This window comes from Polypterus senegalus, chromosome 1, assembly GCF_016835505.1.
Source record: "Polypterus senegalus isolate Bchr_013 chromosome 1, ASM1683550v1, whole genome shotgun sequence".
Taxonomy (NCBI): Eukaryota; Metazoa; Chordata; class Cladistia; order Polypteriformes; family Polypteridae; genus Polypterus; species Polypterus senegalus.
Genome location: NC_053154.1, coordinates 2004204 through 2016751, shown reverse-complemented (window position 1 = coordinate 2016751; position 12548 = coordinate 2004204). Strand labels below are relative to the sequence as shown.

Sequence of the window (12548 nt, the reverse complement as noted above, 5' to 3'; positions counted from 1 at the left end):
CCCCCCTACACACACAAATCCTTGAGTCAGGAGGTCAGGAATCAGACTTTTTGAGAAGTACAAAACAATGGAATATACTGTAAATCTTTGTTTAATAGAACATTTCTGTAAAATACCAATGAACAGATTTTTTTGTTTCATGTGGAGATGTGTCATGAGATTTTGAGAAGTGCGAGTAATGTTCACATCTAAATGCTGTTTGTCAGGAAATGTACAGCATGAAACACACAAATTCACAACATTTAGCTGTTATAAGTTCGTTACACTCAAGTCAATGAATGTTTGTATGTAGTGCATGAGACAAAATATAAAGATACATTTTATGTACTGTTGTGATCTGAGCAAGAGATCACTGGCAAAGTGAATCAAGTTCATTAACTATTATTACAACAGAGAATGTATTAATTTCAGTACGCAGTGTAGGCCTTTAAAGATATTGTGTATGAGACAAAAAAAGGGTGTATGTACTATGAAGAATTAATTCAGTCACATATAGCACCTTATAGAATAAAAATAATATTGTGAACTATATGTACAGTCAGTGTAGGCACTAGCATTTTTGGTACCCTAGTTGAGGAAGTAAATATTGTGCCCTTACATTGCAATTTTGACAGTGATGTTTCCACGAGTACAAGACTTTTCCATGCATGGGTTAAGGGTATAATAAATCAAGGGGGGTGGAGCGGGGTATCCCTTGGTGTTAAGCATGTGTATTGGACTCACCTATGATGAGTGATGGGGTTGCCAGCTCTGTGTACAGTGCCACCCACACCCTTCTGAGCTGCACTAGTGTCGTCAGTCACAGCTTATTGTCTTGGGAATGAGGAACTCTAACTCCTCCTGTATTCATAACACATCTCAATTGTTAAGTAACCACAAGTGACTTCAGCTTCAGTGAACCTTAGCAGTCCTATCTTAGCAGATACCTACTGCCTTAGATGAACCATCCTACTGAACTTCAGCTTTTAAATTAATCAGGAAAGAGGGTTTTCTTGATGAGTGAGTCGACTTTGTATTATATATATCTAGATACTCCTGGCATTAAATTAGCAATTTTAATTTGTTATTTACACTACTATGGAACTTATGTGAATTTGATACTACACTACTGCTTGTCCCATTATGTGAAATTGTAAACATGGCCTGTCCTTCACTCCCTGCTCCCCAATCCTCCACTAACCTACTTGGCTTTGGCAAAGGCTTATAAACCCTTCAAGGGAGGTCTCAAATATGTGCACCCAGAAGGCAATACACTGTATGATGCTCTCTGTCTCTGGAAAACAACTACATTTCAATCCTCCTAATGAATGGGTCCTCCCCTAGCTCTTCATCCTTACCTCAGAGTTATCAGAACCACTGTCCAGCTGCACCAGGTCCTGATGCCCCCAAACAGCATACACCTCTTGCCTTGCATTCATGTCTGCTTGTGACCCACCTATTTTTATCTCTCTAATCTCCTCTTGTGCCTCTTTGGAGGTGTATGATTTCTCCCTAAAGAACATCTGGACAAGATCCACCAATTCTTTATTACAACACATGCCAGCCACCTCCTCCTCTAGTTAAACCACATTATGTAAGAATAATTACTGCATGTAATCGTCTGGTGTGTTTTAACCGTCTGCATTTGTAACAGCATGCTGTGCACTGGCCTGTAAATATAAATATCATTTAAACATCTAACGTGACATTCTTTCAAGAATAAGTACATTGAATTCACATTTTCCCTGACTCAGACGTTTGTCCAGTTTTTGATGATACTCGTGGCTGCTATCTCCATCTATAAATACTTCAGACTACACATGAATTTCAATCAGACAAACTTACCCCCATGCTCTGTAACTTTCTGTACACTCCAGTAGCAGTTTGTAGCCAAGACTGAAGAGCCGGAGGTCCTGCATTTCCAAATCTGAATACGTCTCCTTGATTGCTTCGTTCACTACGTAGGTCACTGCACGGCTCTGGTACGGGTCAATGTGCTCGTCCTCCAGACAGAACTCAAAATCGATGGCCTCCAAAACCTGAGCACACGCCTTAGTTGACTGGGCCTCATATAAACACTGGCAAGCAAACAAAATCCGTTCCTCTCCTCCAATGTCCTCTTCAGATGACTGAATGAGCTCGATTACGTTGTGGATTGCAGACTCTGAGATGGCTTTTGGGGGGTTTTCCTGAAATAAATTTGACATTAATTTGGAATTCTTTTTGGCAAAAAGTCCACATAGGAAATAAATAACATACTTCAGGTGACTTTCACCCGCGGTCAGACTGCACTGAAATATGTCGCTGATGTCATTTTTATTTTCCAAAATCCAAACAGCAGCAAAAAACTCCTGCATTGTGTTATGGAGAAAGGCAAAGCAGGTTTCTTTGGAGGTAAGCGTCTCGTCAATGCTGGTGGAACCTAAGAAACAACGTTTGATGGATTGACAAGGAGTTTCTTCCAGATGACGATCAATTAGATTGACACTTTTACTCAAAATGGCATTGAAAGCTTTTTTGGCTAGTATCATTATCTCCTCTTTATTGTCTGCAGTGTACTTATCAATCTTTGCCTTCTTAAAATGTGGCCTCTTTAACATGTGCTGACCGACACAATGACGGAATATGTGCACATAGAGCTCAGTGACCGTACTTGGAGTGTTTACAGAGGAGATTTTCTGTTGTGACTTCATGCAGCCTTCACTCAACATGTAGCACACGACTATGAATGCGTACTGCGGGACATGACAGAGACTGAAGACGTTGATGTTCTTCTCATACAACATCACAACTTCCTCACATATGGGTTGGCCTTCAAGTGTACTCTTGTAATATTCAGAAATTGATTTTTCACCAAATCCACGAACTTCCACTCTATAGTCTGCCCAGTCTGGTAGCTCATGGTCTTCTACAGAAGGTCGACCAGTAATAATGATCTTTGCTTTTTTCAAATCAGATTTTTTTAATATTCTATCAATAACTCTTTCAATCTTCTCATCCTGGGATGTCTGCTGTATTTCATCAATACTATCAAATATGATGAGCACATTGGCGTTTCCATTCTCAATATCTCTTAAAAGATCATCTTCAATTGTTCTCTTTGGTTTACAGTAACAGAACAGTAAGGACCTCAGATCTGCAGAGTCTCTAAATTGGTGCACTCTTTCTGCATCGAAATAAAAGACATAGAGTGCATCGTCATCGTTGCTCTCAGCCCACAGATTCAGTAACTGGAGGACACAGAAGGTTTTCCCAATTCCAGGCTTCCCCACCAGTAGGATCTTCTTTTCTTTCATGGTCAGCAGGTCCTTAATGTTAATTGGCTTGTCTTCTTTAGGAATGTACCTTTTACTTTTCTTTTTACGTGACTTTTTGTATTTGTTTTCAGGGTAAACGTCAGACACGTCATTCACCAGAACAAGTGGTGTGTATTTAAACTGAAGCTCCTTCACGTATTTGGCCAGTAGTACTCTGCTGTTTTTCCATTTTGATTCCATAATTTCTCTCGCTTCTAACTTAAGTTGTGCTCTGTAAGGTCCTGAACCTAAAAATAAAAAAACATCAAAACTAGTTTAACTATTAGGGACGATACATGACAAGCCTCGTTTCACAATGGCTTCATCTTTGAGGCTATCCAGGCTACCTAAAGGGCATTCAAGGACCTCGTTCTGAATCAAAGGCCACTGTGGTGTTATGGGTCCACAGCTCTCTCTGCAAAGGCCAGTTTTTTTAAATAAGTAATCACCGCGCTTGCGGCATGGCGAGGGGACGTGGTGGCAGTAGCGGATCTCGGGGCGTTCTGCGGTGTGGCCGTTTCTCACATAAGTGCACAGGTGAGAGACTGCCCACATCTGCGATTGTTCCTGAGATTGCTAATGTGCTGCAGCTGCTATGTCCTCTCGGCATATATAGAAACGCGAGTCGGATAGAAAGGGGGAAGAAAAAAAGGAAAGAGAAAAGAAGAGAAGCAGAGGTTGCAGAAGTAAGCAGGAAGCGAGCAAGCAAGTTGGTGCAGGAGAGCGAGCGAGAGTTAGGCTCGCAGCAACTGAGCAGGCAGCCTGGGTGTTTGGCCGACACCTGGAAGAAGTAGTAGTTGTGGTCGCTCCCGCAGAGTTTGCTTTGGAGGACAGGAATGACCGGAAGGTGGGTGACTCTCCGCTTAAGGCCACAGAAGGCAGCGGGAGTCGGGATTTGGGACGTGGTGTCCCCAGCATGAGAGCCTTGGTCGCGGCGGAATTCCCAAGTCGCTGTCCGAAGGAGCCGACTGGAGCCAAGGATCAGTGAGGCAATCGTGACAGCAGAAATAGACATTGAGAAGGTCAGCTGCATGTAGGGGCGACTCCCCTATTGAGAAGTCCAGACGGGAGAAGTAGGGGGCCGCCAGTAGTACAAACAGGATGCACCGGATTTTTAAAGGACAGCTTCCAGCATGGATTTAACCTCGTTGTTTTAAAGGTTGTTTTTTCTAATGGATTTTAACCTCCACGTTTTTCACTTCTGTTTTATGGATTATTTATTTAATGAAGATTTTTTAAACTTTTGAATCACTGCACTATTTATTTAAACACTGTTTTGTTTTATTGTTTTAAATAAAAGCACATTGCACTTTGTACATCATCCCCTTGCTTTGTTGTTGCCTCACTGTCTAGCTCATCGGTAGCATTACTGATGGTATAGGGTTCAAGGGCTCCCGAACAGCGGATGGGAGCAGGCAGCAAAACCCACATCATCACAGCCACACAAACTGAGGCCCAAACACAGAGTTTATGAGGTAATTTAAAATGGACAGTTGACTGGAGTGCACTTGTTTGAACTATGGGAGAATCATGGAAAAATGCACAAAGAACAAACTCCAGGTGGATTGAGAGACATTTATATTCTTCACTAAAGTCGTATCCAGTGTGGTGGTTTAGAAAGAATGAGGACTAATGCATGAAGCACCTATTGCAATAGCCAATGTCTATCTGTCTGTCTGTCTGTCTGTCTGTCTGTCTGTCCACATAAAACAGCTCAGCCCCACATTGACCAATTTAGTTGAAATGTGGCACACTTTGCTCTTCAAAGAAATGTATCCATACAGTTCAACTTTTGTTGAATTATGTCAGACGGATTGCTCTTGTTTTGCTGTTTCCAAATTTTCCATTGAAAAACACTGGCAAATTTATAAACTCATTCATCTTAAAATCTTAAAATGGAGAAACGTTCTGTGAAATTTCTATGAATTAGTTTGCTGTTTCAAATGTAACTTGAGATTGGTTACTTGAGCTTGAATACTTTGTAGATTTTCCTGTTTTACTCATCTGACAGCCCCTCGGATGCCCAATGCAAGTCAGTCAGACTACATGGAGGGAGCGTGCGTACACAAGCAACTCACACAGCTGCGCCCTTCTGCTGCTCCAGAGAAGTACAAAAAAAGTTACTTCTATTGAAATAAATAGAAGTAGAAATCAATTATGTAATTGTATATACAGTAAGACTAAATTGATTGAACAAAAAGTATCTCCAGATTATTATTGTAAAGAACCAAAATTATTAATTTGCAGCTACTGTAACTCATTAATAACACATAAAAGGCACAGCTGCTCCAGCTGATATAAATACGACAGGTTTAGAAATGGACAATGGTGTTAGAAAGTGGGGGTCTTTAGGATCTTAAGCTCATGATCACTGGCACCCAGCTCCTGATCTTTTAGTCCCAGATATACACAAATAATCACAGCAAGCCCCTGACCTTCTTCTCCATCACACATAAAATAGCCCCTCATCAATGGTAAATGTTTTATTTAGAATACATGGAAGACTTGCAGAAAACCCCAAGAGGGACAGACCCCCTCTCTTTGATTTCACATACACATACAAGTTGTTCAAAACTCCACTCTTCAGATGTTTATCTGTGTGTCACTTCATGTGACTATCACAGAGGGGGCTAAGGTCCTGATTTCTGCAAGTGCTAACTGAAAATCCTACAGACACATCCAGAAATGGAACTATAGTTGATCTGTGGCCAGAAGATCGGACCACGCTGGCCTCTAATAGCAAAGATGGAGCAGAAATACAGTTTGCTCAGTGCTAGTTACTTAGTGGTATAACACAACAGGCTGAGCATGCATTACAGTTTATCCACACTTGATCATACACTTTTCCTTCCATGTATCTTCAGACTAGAATTACATTACGATCTCTAAGATTATTGTTATGTTTTTTATTCCTCTCATACAATAAATCCATTCCTCTGAAGTTCTTGCTTATGTGATGCTGGGGGATTTGGGTAAAAAGTAAGTTGCACTCTGATAGGTCTGACGCCACCCACTAATAAAAACACAATAAGAAGGAAGCACTAAAAAGAAATGGAAGAGGAGTGGCAACAGATAAGAGAAAAAAGAAGAAGATTGAAAAAAAAAACGAGTTGGCGTGTTGTGAGAGGTGGACGTGGGCATTGAGTACTGATTTCGATGTAGTGTTCGGAGACGTGAAATCAGAGGGAGAACATAAAGAAGCAGTGCAGTCCCAGAGAATCATTCCTATAAAGAACAAGTGGCGATCCGAAGCTGGATGAGATGTGGGCAGTAAAAAAAGGGCAAGCTGAAGACTTGTGAACAGAAGCTGAAGAAAACACAGACATTAGCCATCCCAGTGAATTGTTTTCAGTATAAACAGAATAAGGAATCCATAAAAAAGAGAAGCAGCCGTTGGGGAAGTATGAAGCAGATGGAGGTTAGAGACAAAGAGACGGAGTGAAGTTGCAACCTACCAGAAATATTACTGCAGAAACTGAAAGGAGCCATACACTAAACATGCGATGTATTGCCACCAGTATATTGTAACTGCCTGCCATGGTGAGAAGTCAGTGAGGTAGGAATCATGCCCAGAGTGCAGATTTAAGACTAAGAGAAGAGAGGTCACGAAAAGGACCCTCCGTTTTGAGACACAACTGCTCTTAGTCTTACTGTTTTAAAATAAAGCATACATTTGATTTCAGTCTGTAACAACCGGTGCAATTTATTATCCTTGTAAAGGCTTGAGCTGATTTTTAATTCACATTTTTATTCTCTCAGTAATAAGATGTCACTCAGAATCAATCCATACAACCCCATCTGACACGTGCTGTTTTGCACATAAAAGGCTACGCTATAGCTCTGCAGTGTACCACAATGCATACAAAGACTAACCACAGCATAGAGAGAAGTGTGTACATTGCTTCTTACAGGAAAAGAGAGATGGAAAACTGCCCTTTTGTTGCTACTCTACTTACACCAATATATGTTCCTGTGTTTGATGTTAGCATTGGCAGATTTGTGTCTGATGATTGCATATAGCGCCCGTTAATTACTGGTCTTTACCATTCTTTCCTCTGCATGTCCTGGAGTACAAATTTGAAACAGCATACAGCAACATGCAGGGACTGGCAGGAACACTCAATAAAAGTACAGAAAAGCAAGTGCCATCCATGAGATCTCTCAGCACCTTCTCCCTTGACCCTTTGTGTGTCCCCCTGTACCTACTACGGTGTGTTACAGTATGCATCGTTAATACACTGCAGAGCTATACAAATGTTATTATGTGTGAAAACAGCCATGTCAGATGGGGTTGTATGGATTGATTCTGAATGCGACTGAGAGAATAAAAAATGTGAATTAAAAAAAAAAACAGCTAACCTTTACAAGGATCATAAATTGCACCGGTTGTTACAGACTGAAAATCAAATGTATGTTTTTATTTTTGAAAACAGTATTGACTAAGAGCAGTTTACTTCTCAAAACGGAGGCTTAGATGAAGATCGAACTGTGACCTTTTGATTATCCATGAGACTGCGGGACAGCTGAGTCTACTGAACCACGGAGGCAGTTACAGTAAACTGGTGTCAATGTAAATGTTTTACAGTTTGTTTCTGCAGCTATTAGTTTTGAATAAAAGCGCGGTTGTGTTATTTTTGTGAAAATGTTTCTTTGCTATTTGGACTTCAGGCTTCATACATTATACAGTTTATGCCTACATTTTGTCATCTACTACTAGAATATAAAAACGTGTTTGTTTTTAACAATGTGTTGACACAGATTACTGCTACAATATGGAACAGACATTTGAAATGCGTTTTATAAATTCAAACATCAGCATCACCATTTCACTACCTGAAAACTCCACTTCTCCCTTACCAGATACTCAATCAAGGCATGAGCTGAGAGAAAGGGTGCATGAATACCTAAATTGGTGGGGGATGGAATACTGTTGGCTGCCTTCAGCTTCTCTTTATCAGCACATTTAGAAAACAAAATTTCCTAACATTTTTAAGGTGTGAAGGGATTTAAGTTTTGCAGTTTAAAAATGGGACGGAATTTATTGAGTTTTTATAGACAGGCTCTGGTAATTCTAGTGTTAAGTGAGACATATTAGATGTACAAAATGAATAGACTACTGCAGGCTAAGATTCATTTAGCAAGAGAGAAGAACATTGTATGGTCAAGATCCATGGATTAGATATTAATAATAATAATACATTTTATTTATATAGCGCCTTTCCAATGCTCAAGGCACATTACAGAGTCTTAGAAAAAACAGCAGGGTATATGTAACATCGGATACAAATGTTTTCCTGAATAGAACAATGAAACAAATAACAAAGCATTAAATAGAATAAAGAACAACAAAGCAGAGTAAAATACTAGATGACTGTCCACCAAAGTCTTTTGAAGTTTCTGATGAGTTTTTCCATACCATGTGGGTCTGTAGTCAGGTTGTCTGTGTCAGTCTGAGAGATGCACACAATCCTCATACCTGGCCATAAAACTCTTGTCTCTATTCAGACCATGTTGTAATGTGTTCAATTTTAGCAGGAGTTTGACTTCCCATTCTTTTCACTCTTGCTGTGTTCTGAAGTTGCCCCATAAGCACATTGACTTTAAAGTCCCTCTCACAGTGTCCATGGCTGTTGAAGTGGGCTGCTACAGGAACATCTCTGTCACCATGCTTGATGTGGCACCTGTGTAAGTTCATTCTCTGGCGGAGTGTTTCTCCAGTTTCTCCCACACAGATGATCTATTCGGCAGTGTGGTATAATTACATGGCCTGTATTATAAATCTTTTCTGTAGGCAGGGAGATGTGCCATTTTCTGTTGGTTCACTTAGGATGCTTTGGACAATTAGTTGCTGTAGGTTTGGCTGTTGTCTGTATGCCAGGACAGGAGGTTCTAGAAGTCAATTTTTCAGTGTTTGGTTGTTGTGTAGCATTGGCTGAAGTTCTTTTATAATTTTTTGAAGTGCTTCAAGATGTGGGTTATGAGTGACATCAAGGGGGATGCAGTTCTTGTTGTCTTTGTTTTTATTTTCCAGAAGGTGGTCTCTGGGTGTGGCAGTAGCTCTTCTTATTTGAGTGTCTGTTGTTTTGGGGATATAACCTTGTCTGATGAAATCTTGTCTAAGCTCCTGCAGTTGTTTATCCCGGTCTGTCGGGTCTGAGCAAATACGGTTGTAACATACTGCTTGGTTGAAAATAATGGAGTGCCTTATATGCTTGGGGTGGAAGCTGTCACTTCTCAGGTAGGTCCGTCTGTCTGTTGGTTTGTGAAAAACAGAAATTACAAGGGTGTTATCTTTCAGTTGAACGGTGGTGTCAAGGAAGCTGACTTCTGTTTTTGAGTAATTCAGTTTCAGCTTTTTGTTGGGGTGGAAAGAATTAAATTCATTATAAAAATGGAGGAGGTCCTTGCCACTGGCAGTCCAGATAATGAAGATGTCATCTATGTAACAGAGGTACAACATTGGTTTTAAGATGCACGTTGACATAAAATCTTCCTCCAATTTGCAATAATTAAGTTTGCATAGTGAGGTGCAAACCGACAGCCCATAGAAAACGTGTAAAACGTGTGCTCATATTTATAATACAGACTGTGTAGTTATACCACACTGCCAACTTGAACATCTCATAAAGGGGTCATTTTCCTGCAGATCATCTAATGTGATCTACCTAATTCTCTGCATGAAATGTCCTGACACTGCACTCTGTGTGCAAGAAACTGTACAAACACTCCACCAGAGGTTGAATTTCCACAGGTACCACATCAAGCCTGGCAACACAGATGTTCCTGTAGCAGCCCACTTCAACAGCCATGGACACTGTGAGAGGGACTTTAGACTTCAGAACACAACAAGATAGAAGAGAATGGGAAGTGAAACTCATGTTAGAATTGAACACATTACAACAGGGTGTAGTTAGAGACGAGAGTTTTATGGCCTAATATGAGGATTGTGTGCGTCTCTCGCACTGACACAGACAACCTGACTACAGACCCACATTGTATGGAAAAACTCATCAGAAACTTCAAAAGACTTTGTTGGACAGTCCTCTTATCAGAAGATCTCAACTAGACGTTGTTCTCCTCTCTTGCCAAATGAATCTTAGCCTGCAGTGGTCTATTAATTTTTTACATTTAAGATGTCTCACTTAAAGGTTTTCCAATGCCGTGTCCATATAAACACAGTAAACTCCAGTTTCTGTATTCCATGCTTGCCTGAAGAAGGGGCCTGAGTTGCCTCAGACTTCCATATTGTAATCATTCTAGTTAGCCAATAAAAGCGGTCATTTTGCTTGACTTCTCGCTATATTCATAATGGTTAACACGATACAACATCTTTGTATTTAGTTTTGTACTGAGTGCTTTAAATGACACGCTAATGTCAAAGAAAATTTGTAGAATGTGGCATAATTCATTAAAGTGTAAAATTTACTTCATCAGAGGATATCAAACTGGGCAGCTGTGGAATGGCCAAAACGGGGAAGGTAGCTTGATGGCCGAGGTCTCCAGGACTTTGAATAAATCTAGCCATGTAGCAATGTGAAGAGGATTACTTTGTTCTGTGTTGTTGTATTTATCCCATTTTCTGACTCCTATTACATACAAACTACCTGGAAGGGGGTCTCTCTATGAATGGCTTTCCCAATGTTTCTTGTTTTTTTCAGGAGTTTTTCCTTGTGTTCTTAGGGAGTCAAGGCTAGGGGGCTGTCTAAAAACAGGGCCTGTTAAAGCCCATTGCAGCACTTCTTGTGTGATTGTGGGCTATTCAAGACATAAATTGTGGTGTTGTAGTTGTTTTTTATAACATGTGTTAAGGCCATTTCTGAACTATGACCAGTGAGGAAGCAAGACTGGGTTTCTTACATAGTGATGTGTTAGGCGAGACTGTAGTTGATTGACCACGATTGAAGCCCATGGTTGCACCCTTGTATGAGACTATCATCAGGAGTGCACTGAATGGCTACATGAACGCAGTTTGAATTGAACACAGTGGTGTATGAGGTTACTGGTGAGTCCCTGCATTGTTAGCTTTAGGCAGACAGCTTACTGTTCTGCTAGAAAGGGCACAAATCACCCAAACCAGACACAGCTATGCATGACCAGCACCAGACCGTTCTCCTCATTGCACACCAAGTGAAGGAGAGGATGATGGCATCCCAGTCCAGACAATCTCAGTCATACAACTAAAATACAAGCCTGCCCAGTTCTCAGTTGGTGAGAAGGACACATTCCTTTTACAAAGCCTCCGACAAGTAAACTGATAAACTGACTCCTAAATGGGTCAACCACACCACCATTGTACAGTAGAAAGTTCCCGTGACCAATTCTGAACAGACTGGGGATTGGTAGGAACCTAGAAATTGAACACTGTCAACATTTCCAACCTCAAATTTTGGTTTGGCTGGAGAAAATGGCCTTGGGGTTGGGGATGGAGAAGCGCTTCTTAAATTAACTACAAATGTCAGCAGCCCTGGTAGTACTTCATCAGTCAGCTTTGGGTATTGCCACTGGGCTTTCTGGAGGAAATGAGGTATGGAGCAGGCTTTAAAAATGTGGCAGAAGCAGCTGGCAAAAAAGGTTGATTGTCCATCTTTTGTGTTTCTATGCTTCACTCCACCTCTGGATTACAAATTACGTATTGGATTGCAGTTTCTTTCTGGATTTATATGATTGACTTGTGTCTGCTTGTTCATGTGATTTCATCTGGGATGCTAAATGTTTTTGTCCAGGGAGCACTTCGAACTTCTACAAATCTTCATTCAACCACTGGAACACGGTAGGACCAGACTTTCATAAAATTCAAGAAACTGTTCACTTGGCATCTCAATTCATTTTCATTGTCATCGCATCTGAGGAACCGGACTGTTTGTGGACTGTAAAGTGAATTTTTCCTTCTTTAGTTGTTTAATGTATACTTTATTACCAGTTCATTTTAAACGCTTTAATGCATGTCTTTATGTTTAAATGTGAGTGTGCTGGGTCGATGCTGGGTGTGTTTCCCTGTAATAAAATAAATAAGTCACCATTTAAAGTCATTGTGAATCTGAACATTTCTCAACCACTACAAGAGTACTGGGATTTGATTAAAAATCTGCTCTGAATGCAACTGTGGATTAAAAAGAGGGCCAGAGGGTTAGAAAAACTGACCCAAACTATGTTGTGAAGAGCTGTGGAGAGAATTGTGATGATAACCATTAAAAATGATGAAAAGGTTAAACAAAGAATGACGTGCAAAATACAGCGGAGTTGTATATAACATGTCTGCAGTAACACGATGGC

At 40.5% G+C, this 12548-nt stretch overlaps 1 protein-coding gene across 1 annotated transcript in view; it reads right to left on the bottom strand.

The window, feature by feature from the left end:
- Positions 1-12548, bottom strand: part of LOC120521162 — a 200575-nt gene that overhangs the window by 154441 nt on the left and 33586 nt on the right. The window contains exon 3 of the mRNA XM_039742990.1: positions 1825-3523. Coding sequence (XP_039598924.1) covers positions 1825-3523 — 1699 coding nt within the window. The remainder of the gene's footprint in view (positions 1-1824; positions 3524-12548) is intronic.